Below are 16,810 nucleotides of genomic sequence, written 5' to 3'. Positions count from 1 at the left end.
ATGGAAGCGCAGGGTGGCGGCCCTCTATACTCGCTGGCTGGGGGGTCTCGTTGGCGTGGAGGTTTGGCTGAGTTTCATAGAGACCCTGTTCCCCTGGAGGGCTCTCCCTGTGGTGAAGGTGGGGCTTGCACCATGGGCCCCGGAAGGTCTAGGTCCCCTCTTCAGCCCCATGGCCAGTCAGGTAGGCACCTTGTCCTTGGCTGTGTCCATGGCTGGCCGTCAGGAACGGGGCATCTGCTCACCATGCAGATGCTGCCTCAAGTCGCTGTGCGGTCTGAGTGAGACCGGGCCTCACTTTGGGCCTGGGCCTCTTCCTTAGTCAAGTGGACAAACCAGATGCATCCTTTCTGTCCTTCCTCTCACCTGCACATGGTGGAAAGGAGCTGTGCTGTCTGTGATGTCAATGGCCTACACTCGCCTGAGTCCTAAATTCATGGTCCCCCAGACTGACACAGCTCCCCCAGCCTGGTCTCCCCTGCCACATCATGGCATCTTCTTAAAGCGCAGGGGCAGTGGCGTGATCCCCCTTTGGCGATCTGGGATGACGTGGGCCAGAAAGACCAGCCCCATGTGTTCCATCCGTTGGTGTAGGGCGCAGAACAGCCTCCACCTGGGCTCCCGGATCTGGGTCCTCTCAGCAGCCTGGCCACTCGGGCTGTGACCTTGGGGGTGGGCGTGGCTTCAGTGGACCGCTCAACTTGGTTTACTGGAAAACCATGGCTTGGGGGTCTCCGTGAACCAGGGGCTCTTTTGCATTGACAGTTTTGCCTCCTCTGTTCCAGGGTCGGGCTGGGAGTGACGGAGCCAGAGGAATGCCTGGACAAACTGGTCCCAAGGTAGGCCACCCAGCACCCTCCTGGTGCCCCGGCGTCACCGTCATCCCTGGGGTCATGTTGATGACGAGACCACAGTGCTGGTTATGTGATGACTGTGATCATGAGGACAGGTGGCTCCGTCACTGGCATTTGACGTGAAGATAGGGTTGGTGGGTGAATTTCACCAGCGAGCGTGACAGCTGCAGTTCATTTCCATAAGGGAGACATTTGCTCCCTTCCAGCAGTGGCGAGCAGGGATGGGGGTGGGATCCCAACTGTGAAAACCATCCGTGGCTGTGCAGGTGATGAGGCCACGTGTGGGGCAAGTCCAGGGGCCAGGAGATCTTATGCAGTTGGGCTCCTGGGTGTTGTGGAGGTGAATAGATGTTGCCCGTGGCTAAAGGCAGGCCTGTGTGTGTGGCATGAACGAACCTGCACCAGGCACGTGCCGGCTGTTGCTGTCGCCACCCGTGCCCGCCCACTGCTGTGCTTAGTGTATCCACCCCTCTGCCCCAGCATTGCTGTGAGCATTGCCCCGGGCTTGGCTCACCCCTTCTCCTCACCTCCTGGAAGCATTTGTCCCAGGCCATGGGGAACAGGGGAGATACTGACCTTCTATGAAGCGTGCACCTTGGGAGGGCAGCTGTGATTTGGAGATCGGAGACCAGGTCACCAAAAAAGTGCCAGGGCTCAACTACACCTGTTCCCTCTTCACGGGCGTGGATGAACGCTGAAGTGCATCGCGTCAGTCCCGAGCTAGTGAGGTGGCCTGGGGTGACAGGAGGAAGCGCAGTCTTGTTGACTGTATCTCAAAAGACCATAGTCTTCTTTCAACAACATGACCGAAAGCCTAAAATGTCCCATCGTTGACATCACCCCACATTGGTGTGCACACCCATGAGACAGGGCGCTGTTCCCAGGCTCCAGGGCATGCAGAGGAGGGGTCGGCCAGAGAGCCAGGATACCTGAGGGTAGCCAGTGCTGGCCCGTCCACCAATGGGCACGCGTGCCTCCTGCGCGTGGGCAGCCCTTTGGCACTGTGGATGCAGCCACGAGCGGACGCACACGGGGACCCTCTCCTGGGGCCTCCCTGGGGTGGGGGAGATCAGCGGCAGACACTTACACACACAGGACACTGCGGCGGTCGCCAAAATACCGCGTGACTAAGGATCCATCGGGTCCTGCGGCATGGGACTTGGGGACGAAAGCCATCTCTCCCTTTGCAGCCCGTGCTGGTGTTTGCAGGGGAAGAGGCTGGGATTGTAGATGCAAAGCGGGGGCCTATGGGGAGAGGGCTGGCCAGTGGGGTTCAAGGTGCATAGATGCTGCGTGAAACATGGTCCAAGGCGGGGCGGCCATCACATCACAGGCTGTCCGTGTGTGCAGGGTGGCCTCTGAGGCAGCCTTTCTGTCCTTTTTGCAGGGTGACCGGGGTTTCGACGGCCTGGCTGGGTTGCCGGGCGAGAAGGGCCACAGGGTGAGTATCTCCTCTGCGAGAGACGGTCATGACGATGGGCAGCAGAGGTGTCTCTTGGGAGGTCCTTCTCCTTCCAGGCAACCTCAGATTTCCTATGGGGTCAGGTGTCCGCCATTCCAACAGTCACTATACAAACCTCACAGGAGTCAGCAAATGGTAGTGAGCCCCAAAACGATGTCTTTGTTGATGAACCAGCCCAAAGGAATTGGAGCTCTTATCTATCTGCAGCTTGTGACAAGTGAGCCAGACGGGCCGACCCACCTGAGGGCGTGAAGCGGGCAGGGAAGGAGCCCTTCCTTTTAGAGATCTGTTTCATGGAGTCCTTGAACATTTCAGGGAATCCAAGCAGCTGCCATTTCAGGGGCGGCCAGGGACACTTTGCAATATTAAAGTGGTGGTCCCAGGGGGTCGGGGACAATCTCAAGTGGCCATGAGGAGACCGGGTCACCAAAACCTGCCAGGTGTCTACCTGTTCCCTGTTAACGGGCATGGATGAACTTGAAAGTGTGTCCTGTGAGTCCCGAGCTAGTGCAGGGACCTGGGGGTCTTCCTGGCTGTGCCGTTTCCTTGTGGTTGTTGGAGAACATAGATGTGGTAGCTTTGGATAAACAGCAACAGCCAAGCCCCTTGAATCTTTTTGCATCTGTCTCAATAGACTGTGGTCTTCTTTCAACAACAACGTGATGGAAAGCCTACAATCTCACGCCTGTTGAGGAGGCGTGGTGGGGAAGGCTCGTCCTGGCCACCCGCCCTGCTTTCTCAGGCCATTTGGGGGCCTGATACGAGGGCTTTTCACAGCTTGTCAGATGTTCCTTCTCTGACCTGCTTTCTTTGAGGTAGATTTCTTTGATGGCTCCTTTATATTTTAGCACATCGAGGACATACAGGCATATATGTGCATGCACACCCTCACACACACACACGCATACTCATCCACATACCCCCAGACGCATACACACATGCACACACACCCATACACTCACACACATGCATACACAGGCCTCCATACGCACACACACACCCACACACATACCTAAACACCCACACCCCCGACATACACATATGCACACCACCCACATGGATACACACACACCACACACACACATACACACATGCACACACACACCCCACACACACACGCCCACACACGCATACACACACGCACACCACTGCCATACACACATACACATGTGCACACACATGCATACACAGGTGCACAGGCTCCACATATACCCACACTGACACATGCACACATACATGCACATGTGTACACACCCTACACCTGTACACATACCCACACATGTACACTCATACCCCCATACCCACATATGCACACACGCTGCATACACGTGTACATATCCACACACATTGTACATGCACACACACATGTACACACATGCACACCTATACACACATATGCACCCCCATCCCCCCACATGCACACAGGCATACACGTGCACACCCCTCACATACCCCGTACACGTGCACTCACATACACACATGCACGCACACCCACACACACACGCACTCATGCACACAAGCATACACACCCACACCCCCCTCCACATGCATATACATATGCACACCACCCACACATATGCATATACATGTGCACAGGCACCACACATACCCCCACTCACACCCACATGCACACATACCTGCACATGTGCACACACCCCACACATGCACATACCCCCACACATGCACACTCATACCCCCACACCCCCACATGCACACACATGCATGCTGCACACACATACATACCCACACACATGCACACACACATGCACACCTACACACACATATGCCCCCATGCCCCCACATGCACACATACATGTGCAAACACCCCACATACCCCTGCACACTCCACCCACACACTTGCACTCACATACACACATGCACGCACACACACATAGGCACCCACACAGCCACCCACACCCCACCGCTCTGTCGATTGTGTCCGTAAGCACGGCCCACTGCCCTCCATGATGCCTTGAGAAGGGGCTTGGCTGTTGCTGTTTATCCAAAGCTGCTGCATCTGTGTTCTCCAACAACCACATGGAAACAGCACGGCCACGAAGGCCGTCCCTGACTCAGCTCCAGCCCTTTTGCATGACTGATGAGCACATATTGAGTGCCCACTGCGTGCACGCTCTGAGGCTGCAGGCAGGCGATACTCCCCGAGGGTGAGGCTGCTTCACCTGGAGGACTTGGGCTGAGGATAGCTCAGACCTAGGCTTAGTGTCCTGAGGCTGCCTACGTGAGTGGCCCTGCCTGGCCCTGCAGGGTGCTCAGTCCAGCACCCTCCTATCTTCAGGCCATCGTGGCGAGACTCAGGTGAGCGTCTGCAGCCTGCATTAGCCCAGCCGAGGCACACGTGATCTCCTAAGGCACCTTCCCCCATTTTGGAAGGGCCTTTCGAGAGCTTGGGAATCTTACTGTCAGAATTAGAGAAAAACAGAGTGTGGACCTTGGACAAGCCCCTCATGACCTGCTCAGGAGAGGCTGACGTTGACCCTTTCACTTCCTAGGGTGACCCTGGTCCTTCCGGCCCGCCAGGACCTCCGGGAGACGACGGAGAGAGGGTAGGTATTCTGCCGTCCCTCCGACTGCTCCCGCCTGCCCTGCTCCTCAGTGATTTGGGCAGGAAAACCGCAGAAGAGAGGCCTATGGTGTGGGATCGGCCTGTTGCATGTGGAGGGCCAGCTGGGAGAGGGCAGAGGGGGATTCCCAGTGGGCAAAGCGATTGATCAGATGCCAAGAGGCTGCGGGGCATGGGAGAGACCCTGACTGCAACGTTTAGTGACTCTATTGGTTCTGCCGGTGGACGTTTAGTTACTCTGTTGGCCCGGCCGGTGGACGTTTAGTGACTCTATTGGTTCTGCCGGTGGACATTTAGTGACTCTATTGGCCCTGCCGGCGGACGTTTAGTTACTCTGTTGGTTCTGCCGGTGGACGTTTAGTGACTCTATTGGTTCTGCCGGTGGACGTTTAGTTACTCTGTTGGTTCTGCCGGCGGACGTTTAGTTACTCTGTTGGTTCTGCCGGCGGACGTTTAGTTACTCTATTGGTTCTGCCGGCGGACGTTTAGTTACTCTATTGGCCCTGCTGGTGGACGTTTAGTGACTCTATTGGTTCTGCCGGTGGATGGAGCCCAGGGCCACCTGTCAGCTCTCACTGCAGGAGACAGGTGCCCTGAACCCCACCGGGAGGAAAGGTGGCCAGAGAGTTTACTGAGCTCGGCGTCTCTGCTTATCTCGTCCAGATGAGGAGTTAGCTGGAGGCATGCGGGTGGCAGAAAGCTGAGACTGGGGGAGCAGAGGAGGGCGGGGGGATTGGAATAACCCTCTGTGGGCCTGGAGGTAGGGAAGCGAGTGGCTGCGGCCGGAGTGGGGCCGGAGCGCGGGAGGGAGCTGTTCCCCAGTGTGGGCGCACAGGCTGGGGTCTGGTATCTGCCATGCCGTCTTTGTGTGTGGAGGCGAAGTGTGATCTCTAGGCCACAGCGCAGTGGGACTGGGGCATGGGATGTACGAGGCTGTGAGTTTCTAAGCTCCTCCCTGCAGGCACCACAGTCACTCAGACACCTTTGTGTGTAAGGGGTGTTTAGGGGAAAAGCTTTAAGGAACTCTGGAGGGTGAGAAAGAGGAGCGGCTCCAGGGGCATTTCTGTCTCACCAGCTTTCAGGCTGACGTGGTCGGGGCACCTGCTCCTGTCTGGGCCTCAGCACAGTCTGCTGTAAGATGAGGAAGGAGAGAGGGACCCTTCTAGATGTCAGTGCTTCTTGATTGCAAGGACGTGTGTGTGTGTGCATATGTGTGGCTGTGTGCACGTGTATGCAGGGAGTGTGCATGTACCTGTGTGCATGCATGCAGACATGGCTGTGTGTGCATGTGTGTGTGTGGACAAGCATGTGTGCATGGCTGCATATGCACGTGCATGCACAGGGTGTGTGTGTGTTTACAAGTGTGTATATGGCTGTGTATGTGTGTGCATGCATATAGTGTGTGTGTGTGCATAAGCGTGTGTGTATGGCTGTGTATGCACGTGCATGCACAGGGTGTGTGGTGTGTGTATGGACAAGTGTGTGTGTATGCACGTGCATGCATAGGGTCTATGTGTGTGTTGACAAGCGTGTGTGTATGGCTGTGTATGCATATGCATGCATGGGTGTGTGTGTGTGCACAAGCGTGTGAGCACAGCTGTGTATGCACGTGCACACACAGGGTCTGTGTGTGCATGTGTGTGTAGGCATGTGCAGGCAGGCTGTGTGTGGGCATGCGTGCTTGCATGCGTGAGGCAGGCGGGAAGGTGCAGTGGTGCTTTGGTGAGGGGCAGCGTTTGCAGGCAGCCCATGGGTGTGAAGCGGTGGAGCCAGGGAGGCACCCCCTTCTGCAGCCAGGAGGAAGCGTCTTCTTGCTTAACTTTCCCAACTGTTTAGGACCCCAGGGGGGACACCTGGTTCCCCAGAGGGCGGCCCAGGGGATCTTGTGACTCTCCCCTGATGCTCTGCCCCAGAGTCTGTCATTCATGAAGGTCACCAAATCCTTTCAATTAGATGATCTTTCTGCCCAGTCTTTCCCTCTGGAGAGCTGTGGTATGTGAGCTCCTGAACCGGCATCTCAGAGCCGTCAGGCCTCACCTGCAGCGTCTGCACACCTAGCAGCTTGCTGGGAGCGAGGACATTCCAGGCCTTCCCAGCTGGTACCAGGGCTGGTAAACCTGGCATATGTGAAGCAGCCCCAAGCCAGAGAACCCTTGTGCCCCACTGAGGGGAAACTGGTGTCCAGGCTAACAGCTCATTCCTCTAACCTTGCCTTTCTTTCTCCTCTGCAGGGTGACGACGGAGAAGTCGGGCCCAGGGGGCTGCCTGGGGAGCCCGTAAGTCTGTGGGCTGAGTGGGACGGTGGGGGCTCAGTGTGGAGAAAGGCTTTGTCCAAGGCTCCTGCTGGAGCAGGATCTGGGATCAGTCAGGAGCTTAGATGAGAGAGGGCTCGACCTGAGAACAGACGGACTTGGACATTTCCCAGGGAAACCAAAGAGAGGAGGCGCAGGCGAGGCTGGCTGGCAACTCCAGGAGGAAGTCTGAGCCACCTACAGGAGCAAGCACGGCCCTCAAGGGTTGTTGTGGGGGTCCGGGGCAGTGTGGTGGGGTCTAGGGGCATCGTGGGGAGTCAGGGGGCAGTATGTGGGGTCCATGGGCATTGTGGAGGGTCTGAGGGCATCATGGTGGGGTCTGGGGTCAGTGTGGGGTGTCTGAGGGCATTGGGGGTTCCAGGGACAACATGGTGGGGTCCGGGGCATCATTGGGAGGGTCTGGGGTCAGCATGGGTGGGAACAAGGGCACTGTGGGGGGTCTGAGAGCATTGTGGGGGGTCTGAGAGCATTGTGGGGGGTCTAGGGGCAACATGGTGGGGTTCAGTGGCATTATGGGGCATCCGAGGGCATTGTGGGGGTCTGAGAGCATTGTCGGGGGGGCTGAGAGCATGGTGGGGGGTCCGAGAGCATGTGGGGGTGTCTAGGGGCAATATAGTGGGGTTCAGTGGCATCGTGGGGGGCCCAAGGGCATTGTGAGGGGTCTGAGAGCATTGTGGGGGGTCTGAAAGCATTGTGGGGGGTCTAGGGTCAACATGGTGGGGTTCAGTGGCATTATGGGGGGCCTGAGGGCATTGTGGGGGGTCAGGGGGTGGCATGGGGGCTTCAGGGCATTGTAGGGGATCTGAGTGCATTGTCAGGGGTCCCGGGGCAACACGGTGGCATCAGGGGCATCGTGGCAGGGGCGGGGTTCACACACCTGAGTCAGCCTGAGCTTGGGCCTGTTTCAGTGGCCGCCCTTCCAGAGGCAGATCCCTCCAGCAGACTGCCCCAGCCCTGGGCATGGGAAAGTTCTTCCCTAAGCGGACATATATTTAGGCCCAGAGCAAATGTCCTGACTGAGAGGACATTCATTACTATTCATTTGCTGTTGCTTTAAAGCATCTCTTTTCTCGTAGCCACGTCAGCCCGGCTGCGTGCATCGGGTGGTGCTAATTGATGAGAAATATCGCAGGCACTGCGTAGAGGAGGCAGGGGTCGGCGCCTGCAGACTCATTTGGGACTAAATTATACCCCAGATGTCTGATTAGCCTCTAAGGCGAATTCATCAACTCCACTCTCTCCTTAACACACGTCCAAGCAATACCTTCTGGGCTGTTAGCTTCCAAGAAACGTTGCTATAACTAGGTATTAAAATAACGAAGGAAACATTTAAGAGGCAATGAGCGGGGGAAGGATCGCTCTTCTACAGAATCTGAAAAGGTTCTGTCAAAATTAAGAGCACTTGAAGTCCAGGTACCTGGGGTGAAGGCTCCGTAATTCCCCGCGGGTGGCAGGCAGTGCTCCCGGAATCTCACTCCACCTGCGGTAAGCGGGGACTGCTCTGCACGAGCCCTGGCTCACCGGGGAGGGCGTGCCAACTCTTGACCAGAGTAGCGTCCTGGAAACGATCTGTACCCCGTGCCTCCTTCTGCACGTTCAGTCGTGGGGTTCCCGCCAGGGACTAGTTTCGCCTGACGCCTTCCTGCCCGCACCCTCGGACCCTGTGATATCATAAAAACAGTTGTATGTCGCTGCAGAGGGGAATTTGAGAGCGAGCTGATAATGAGGATGGGGCGCAAGGGCTCCGTGCAGCGGAATGTAATTGCGTGGTGATTCTTGGGGGGAGCGTCTGTGCCCCAGCAAGTGTCAGAGGAGTCGGTCAACTTGAAAACCCTCCTTTCCCTGAGGGCGCCCCATGGTGTCCTCTCTGAGTTCCCACCAATTCCAGACACCTGCCCCTGGTTCCCAGCACCAGGGTGGGGTGGAGGGAAGCGGCACAGCAGGCTGGGAAGGAGTCTGGACCTCGCTGCTGAGAGGCCGGGAGGCCTGAGTCACCAACTGGGGTTCTGGGTGGAGTCAGGGCCAAGTGGGCATAGGGGACAGAGAGAGGAGGGCTGGGGTTTCTGCCCGAGTTTAAAACCTGTCTTCCCTTTATTTTCCCTTTCCTCTTACAGGGGCCACGTGGTCTGCTTGGGCCGAAGGGGCCTCCAGGTCCTCCCGGACCTCCCGTAAGTCCTATCGCCACTCTGCTTGTCTGCCCCCATCTTGGCCTTTGAGACCCCACCTCCCAGCCGGTGGCCACTTGGGCACAGGGGCAGGAAGCCTGCGCTGGCCCCTCTGACGCCTGCCTGCTGCCAGTGTGAGGCATGAGTGGGACACTGACATTCAGACGCTGTAGACACGGCCCCAGCAGGCGTGGCCTCACAGGTGGAGGCCCGAGGCTGCCGGCCTCACACGTCCGCTTCACCTTGGCTGCACTTACTCCTGGCAGACAGCATGTGCTATTTCAGTTCTAAGCAGAAACCCAGGATGTCACGTTTCTTCCCTGCTAGAAAGAACTTCCAGCAGCTTCTGTGAACATTCTGGAAAGAGGCGGAAGCCCTTGATTCCAGTGGGGCTGTGTCTTGGTGGGCAGCTTCTCCAGGGCCAGGCCTGCCCGCTTCAGCCTTCCCAGCCCCGTGTGACCTGGTTTTCTAGAACCTGAGGCCTGCCCCGTGGAATGCAGGGGCCTGGCAGCTCAGTTAACCTTTAGCCGAGGGTTACCGGGGCTGACCCGTGGACCTCTGAGACGGGATTGGGAGTCAGGTCTTTCCCTTCCCCAGATAGCATCCATCCTCTGATTCTTTGTAGGACGGGCATCTGAGCTGAGTTGAGTGGGATTTTCCTTTTGAGTACTGTGAGTTATTTCGCATTCAGTTACATATTTTTCTTCTTAAAATCGCACGCAGGGTGTAACGGGCATGGACGGCCAGCCGGGGCCGAAAGGAAATGTGGTAAGTCCCTGGTGTCCCGTGGCCCGGCTTCAGGGGCATTTTCCCTGGGCACACTCCTCGCCCCGCTAGGGAGGTCCATCGCCGTCCACCTCAGCTGGGAACGTGAAGGGCAGGTTGCAAACCCTCTTCCGTGGTGCCCACCCTCCAGTGGCGAGTGGCACCCGGAGACTTTAGCATGACGGGGTGACTTGGGAGTTTTCTACCCGATACATCATTTCTGGTCGGTTCCTCTCGTGTGTTCCTTCCTGGACGGATGTCTGGGTGTATTTGCATAAACGAGTTAGTGCTCCCTCCATCAGAGTCAACCTCCACAGCCTCAGAGGCGCCTGGTCCTGGTGCTGCTCTCTGTGGTGGGACCTGGCCGCCTTTCCCTTCCCCCTGGCATCAAGCAGTGGGGAGCAGTTTGAAACGATGGGAGGCCAGTGAGGGGGCACACGACACCCAGGGGAGGGGGTCCAGTTCCCAGAGCCCCCTTCAGTGCCTTTGCTTTTGTCTCCTGTAGGGTCCCCAGGGAGAGCCTGGCCCCCCGGGACAGCAGGGTAATCCAGGTGCCCAGGTAAGTGAGCCCGAGAGAGGCAGCTCACGGGGATCCGGCCGTGGGAGGCACGTGTCTTCAGCCCCGAGCCCTGGGAGGGAGCGGGGAGCTCTGTCCCCTCCAAGTTGCAGCCCCTCCTCTTATCTGGAGGGAGACTAGGACCTGGGTTGGTGCCTGGATGCGGGAGACATCAATGAGAAGATGGGCGGATGGCAGGGCAGAGTTCTGAGTCAATCAGTGCCCTCACCTTCCTTTCTGGCTCTTTCTCCCTCCTAGGGTCTTCCAGGCCCCCAGGGTGCAATTGGTCCTCCAGGAGAAAAGGTAGGTGGGCCTGGGCTGTGTTGCGGGCCACTGCCCACCTGTAGTTGAACTCCCTGACCCGCCCTGGGAGGACCCCTGGTATCCACCAGCTCTCAATGTATATCTTGGTGCTCCCAAGAGACGCCAAAGCTCAAGAGTGCCAAGAACTGGGCCAGAAGCATGAGGAGAATCTTGGATCCGTGTCTCACTGATTCATACATTTGTTCCCTCATTCATTCTCTAGTATGTACAGGGGTTGCTGGATTTAGCAAGGAACAAAAATACAGGCCATGCAGTTAAATTTGAACCATTGTGTATCTGAAATTCAAATTTAACCGGGCATCTTGTTTTGTTGTTGTTTATTTTGGTTTAGTTTAGTTTCGCTAAATTTGGCAACCTGGCTGTATCTCCAGAGCCTACCTTGTCCTGGGCCCTGGAACGAGAGCTGGAAGCACTTGCCCTTCTAGGGTTTGTCGCTTAACCAGGCACGAGATAGTTCAGGTAGCTCAAAGCGCCTTGGTTGCCACCAGCAAAAACACCTCCAAGGGGGTGAGCCTGAGTGCATGACAATCCCCGGGGCGCCTGAGAAACACAGAGGGCCGGGCTGCTGCCGGGCCTGGGACCTTCCAGGAGCTGGTGTTTATGGGATGCTGCAGCTGTGGGCCTTACACTGCGGGATGCCCTGCCCCGCCCTGGGGTGTTTGTGTGAACAGACCCGGGAGGACAGGGTGGTGGGAGCACTTGAAGAAGGCACAGCACCGTAAGAGCAGCAGAGGCCGGATGATGCCCTCCTGGGCCCCAGCATGCAGCAGGTGGATGTGGAGAAGAATGGGGGCACTTGGTGGGCTGACTCTGTTCCTACAGCAAAACCTGAAGGTGCTCAGAACGGTGGAGCTGCCCCCAGGGTGCTACGGTGGTTACATGCCTCACAACCAGGGACCCAGTGCCTCTGACCACACTTCTCAGCAAACGCTGTGTGGGCAGAAATGTTGAAAAGTAACCTTGGGGGCCTACAGAGAGGTCAGGTGAGCCTAGGGAGGCTCACGGAGCCTCACGAAGTCTCTGGTTTGTTCTAGGGTCCCTTGGGTAAACCAGGCCTTCCAGGAATGCCCGGTGCTGACGGACCCCCGGTGAGTAGCCCTGCCCCCCTCATCCCTGTATACTCTCCCAACCTCCTCCCTGCGGACAGGGGCTGTGGGCCCAGGCTTTTTGGGGTTCTTGGCCGGCACTGACTCATTCTGGCTCTGTTGATGAAGACCCGTTTGGTCTCCAGCTTGACTGCTGGGTCATTCTTGGGTTTTGGACACCCTTAGCATCATGTGTTTGAATCAACGAGTGGCGATTGCATGAGTAGGAATATTAGCTATTTATTAGGGTGTGCTGATTAATTACCGAAGTCAGGCCTGCGTGCTGAGCTGTGAGGAGGGCTGGGCCGGGCTCCACGCCATCGCTTGCATCCCCAGGGTTGGAAGCGAAGAGGCAGGGTACGTGGTGTGTATTTTTAGTGTTCACGCACTGAGAAGGGAGGTGGTGAGCAAACGCGTTTGCAATGCGTGCGGGCACAGCTGTGGAGCCAAATTAGATTCTGCCTGGAAATAGCGAGTTGGTGACAAATCCAATCTGTGGCTAAGCTGTGTGGAGGGCGTAGGTGTGAGGAAGTAGAGCACACTGAATGCGTACGTGCGTGCATGCACACGTGCATGTACACGAGTGTGAGCTGATTTGCACCCACCACCCTCTGTAAGTGCCTGCTGCGGTTTTGGTTGTGATTATTCCGTTAATGCTGAGTCTATTTCACAAACGAGATTAGCAGAATTAATTATTGAAGACACCGTGTGCTTTATGGTTTTAATAACACTGTTGAAAACTAAACAAGGAAGTTAAATATGTTGACGATTATCGGTGACTGCTCACCACGCAGCATCCCTCAGGCTGAGTCAGTCGGCCCAGTGACTCCCACATCACAAACTACCCTTTCTTGATCAGAACAAGCAGAGTGGAGCCTTCTCATCCCCACGTGGGCAGCTGTGGGGCCCCGTGGTCACCTGGCCACATGGGAGTCTGCGTACTGAGTGGTTCATCTTTTCCAATGCGTTATTTGTGTCCTTTAATTGACATTTCATTGCCCTTTCTAATTATCAAAACAGCACATCTTGTTATAGAAAATTAGGAAAATAAATACAATTACAGTAAATTATAACCACCTTTGATCTCATCTCCTGATTTAGCCATTGACAGCAGGTGGACGTGTGTCCTTCCAGCCTTTTTTTCTGTTCCCGTGCTGCTGGCTGTGATGTCGATGGAGTAAGGGCTGCAATCTGTGGGGAGGGCAGCTGGGTCCAGAGCCCTGCAGGGAGGAGGGGACCTGGGTGTGAAGTGGGCTGTACCCCTCTTTCCTTCTGCAGGGAGGAGGGGGGCCTAGGTGTGAAGGGGGACGCACCTCACCTTCCTGACAAGATCATTCTCTCGGCCCTCAGCTGACCTAACTTATTCTCCCTGGAACTCCCCTCCCCATGTTGAAACCTCCAAAGAATTGGGGTCCCTAAAGAGCCTGCAGTTTCCTTTTATATTCTTTGGGGGAAGGAAGGGCCTTTAGGATGTCCCTTCCCCGGCCCGAATTTAAACCTTAAAATGTGAGCGTAGGCGGACCCCATTCGCATGAAGGTACATCGAACAAAAGGAAGCCATGGGTAGGCCCAAAGACAGCCCCAGCCGTCTCGCACGAATTTGGAGGAAAGAAAAGATTTTTAGAAATTCTCCTTTACAAGGCAGCACATTGAGGGTAAACGCTACAGAGAGAGTTCTCTTTTTTTCTTGCTTTGGTTTTGGTTTCAAAGAAAGGAAGATTGACTTAAAATCCATCAAGAAGTATGAGGTGCTTCGGAGCAGACTCGATACCTTGAAATATGTTGTTGAATAATTCCTGATAGCACACGCTGCAGAAATGGTTAAGTGAATTATGGCTCAGTGGAATATATTCCTGATGCCATACGCTGGAGAAATCGTTAAGTGAATTACGGCTCAGTGGAATATTACAGAGCCAGTAAGAATTGAATTTAGACAAATACTCCGTGACATGAGAAAATGCTCACAATGTAATATTAAATTAAAAATGATCTACCATGCCAGTGGCACATGCATATATGCAGAGACAATGGATGATTCTATCATACAATTAGCCACAGCCACTCTGCGCAGTGCGGTGATGAAGGATTTTAATTCCTCTTCCACTTGCCTAATTGTCTAAGATGAACATACATTACTTTTTAAATCAGAAAATATCAGATACAAATAATGTAAGCTTTATTATTTTCCCATTACAGAAGCAACGCTCATTGTAGAATACTGGGAAACGCACACAAGGAGAAAGAAAGGGGAAAGTGGTCCTGCCCGGCTTTGCAGGAAAATCAGTCATGGTTATCTTGTGACATTTCCTTTCTGCCTTTTCCTGTTCAAACATTTTTAATAAGGGAGCTTTGTGCTTCCCCCCACTGCCTACTCCCATTCTCTATCTGTAACTGAAAATATACCTAAAGGAATTTGGCCTGGATGGAAATGGAGGCCGCCGTGATGCCGGCCGCTAACTCTGCGTGGCGCTCCCTGGGTGGGCGCGGTCCTGAGCACTTTGCAAACGCTCTGTGCGTCTCCGCAGCAGCGCTGTGTGCAGTTGTGCTGTTATCTCCAGCCTGGAACTGAGGAAATGACCATGGGGAGAGGCCTGGGGGCTTCCTCGAGCAGCCATGGCTGGGTCTGCCCAGTCCAGAGCCGGGCTCTTGGCCCCCCTGCAGATCCACCCGCCAGGTCCTTCACAGAACGGTGTCTGTGCTCGATAGAAACTGTAATAAAGGGCCACAAAGCACCCCTCCTGGCCACCCTGGACCAGGACACCCTCCCGTTAGCTTTGTCCAGGTCCAGCCCGGCCACCGTGAGGTGCTGGCGCGATCAGCCTTGTTTCTGGAAGGCGGCGTGGTGGCCAAGCATGTCCCCTCCTGGCTGCAGCAGCGGGTGGGGTCCCACAGGTGCCTGGGCTTCCTCAAAGCCTCCCTCAAGGGGAACTTTGCACCCTCCCACTCACTTGCTAGGATAGGCTGTCTGCAAAGGCATCAAATCCAACTGGATGGCTAATAAAAATTTAAAAATCACACACAAACCATTCAATTCAGGTGACGGGACTTGGGTCTTCTGAATGCTACTGTGTCTAGAAAGAGTCTCAGATCATCGTTAGGCCACTCAAGGTAGAAGAGCATCTCGCCACCCTCTCGTGTTACACCTGAGAGAGGCAAGTGACCTGCCCAAGCTCACACAGCAAGTTGAGTGTATTCAGGAGTAGAACCAGACCCCGCCCTGCCAGCCTTCTCGCCACCCCGCCCGGCCTCTTTCCTTGAATCCTTGTTGGTGGAACTGCATTTCTGCACAGTGAACATTGATGATCTTTCTGTTTTTATCCTGGACATTTGGCTCACCGATCCTGAGCTCACAGGCATTAAACCGAGTGACCCGTTTGGGTTGGAAGGTCAGAGAAACCTGCATTCCTAGGAATGGAATTAGTACAGGTCCAGGCAGGCAGGAGACACAGGTCCTTCCTAGGGCCTTGGCTAGGCACCTGTCACGTGGGGCACAGGTCCTCACCTTCGCTCAGCTCCCCTCCATCCTGAGGCCAAGTGGAGACCCCAGGGTGTGGGTCTCAAATGAGGCACTGTTTGAAGACTTATGGATGTGCTGGGACCCCACAGTCAAGTTAAACGCCTAACCCTCCACCGTGCGCGCCTTACCCTCCACCCCGCGCGCCTTACCCTCTACCCTGTGCGCCTTAGCCTCCACCCCGCGCGCCTTACCCTCCACGCCCCGCGCGCCTTACCCTCTGCCCCGCGCGCCTTAGCTTCCACCCCGCGCACCTTAGCCCTCCACGCCCCGTGCGCCTTACCCTCTACCCCGCGCGCCTTAGCCTCCACTCCGCATGCCTTAGCCCTCCACCCAGCGCGCCGTAGCCCTCTACCCCGCGCGCCTTAGCCCTCCACCCCACACGCCTTGTCCTCCACCCCGCGCGCCTTAACCCTCCACCCGGCGCCAACCTTGCTTTACTTTTGGTTCCCCAACAATCAGAGATTCCGAGGTTTGCAGACAGCTCAGCAGTTGCTAGTCCAGGAAGCAGGGATGCCAGGAACCTAGTCCCAGCTCGTTATCATGCAGATTCATCTTGTTAGGTGACCTGGGGAAGAGGCCCTTGTTGGCCCTGTCCCCACTCATGGGTCGCTGGTCTGTGGACCTGCACTGCAGGGCGGGGCTGGCTCTGGCCAGGTCAGGAGCCACCGTGCAGGTCACCTGTGCGCTTGGGGGTTGCTGCACACTCCCGAAGTCGCTCTGACTGTGGCCGGGGTCGGGCCAGGGTCAGGCTTATTGTTTCCATTTTGCAGATGAAGCAGTCGAGGTTCAGGGCCTGGCGCAGGCCCAGGAAGGCCGGGCTGTGCTTGGCTGCCTGTCCGGCTGCTTCAACTTTTGGTGCTCTTAGTTTTCCTGGGGAGGGAGGGAAATGGGCTCCATGATCATGGATGCTAGGCAGGGAGGGGAAGCGAGGGAGGTTGCTTTCTGGAGTGGTGCTGACTAATCAAGGCTTCTTCTTTTGTGACAGGGACACCCTGGCAAAGAAGGCCCTCCAGGAGAGAAAGGAGGTCAGGTGGGTGCTCGCCGTGCCCTCCTACCCTTCAGCATTCAGGCGGGGTGGGTCCAGGTGCTCTGGGCTCAGCCTCTGCTCAGGGACGCCCAGCTTGGAAAGGAAGGAGCCGGGGACACTCAGACCTTCCTCAGGCGTCTCTACCAAGGGACCCAGCCTAGGGGG

The 16,810-nt window shown here is 56.1% G+C and overlaps 1 protein-coding gene across 2 annotated transcripts in view; it reads left to right on the top strand.

Annotated features, from left to right (window-relative positions):
* Positions 1 to 16,810, top strand: part of COL5A1 (collagen type V alpha 1 chain) — a 203,676-nt gene that overhangs the window by 111,816 nt on the left and 75,050 nt on the right. For both annotated transcript variants that reach the window (XM_025358858.1, XM_025358857.1), the window contains exons 17-26: positions 783 to 836; positions 2,239 to 2,292; positions 4,824 to 4,877; positions 7,126 to 7,170; positions 9,321 to 9,374; positions 10,095 to 10,139; positions 10,642 to 10,695; positions 10,951 to 10,995; positions 12,051 to 12,104; positions 16,604 to 16,648. In XM_025358858.1, coding sequence (XP_025214643.1) covers positions 783 to 836; positions 2,239 to 2,292; positions 4,824 to 4,877; positions 7,126 to 7,170; positions 9,321 to 9,374; positions 10,095 to 10,139; positions 10,642 to 10,695; positions 10,951 to 10,995; positions 12,051 to 12,104; positions 16,604 to 16,648 — 504 coding nt within the window. The remainder of the gene's footprint in view (positions 1 to 782; positions 837 to 2,238; positions 2,293 to 4,823; positions 4,878 to 7,125; positions 7,171 to 9,320; positions 9,375 to 10,094; positions 10,140 to 10,641; positions 10,696 to 10,950; positions 10,996 to 12,050; positions 12,105 to 16,603; positions 16,649 to 16,810) is intronic.

The sequence above is a fragment of the Theropithecus gelada genome, chromosome 15 (genome assembly GCF_003255815.1).
Source record: "Theropithecus gelada isolate Dixy chromosome 15, Tgel_1.0, whole genome shotgun sequence".
Lineage (NCBI taxonomy): Eukaryota > Metazoa > Chordata > Mammalia > Primates > Cercopithecidae > Theropithecus > Theropithecus gelada.
This window is presented reverse-complemented; position numbering and strand designations above follow the sequence as displayed.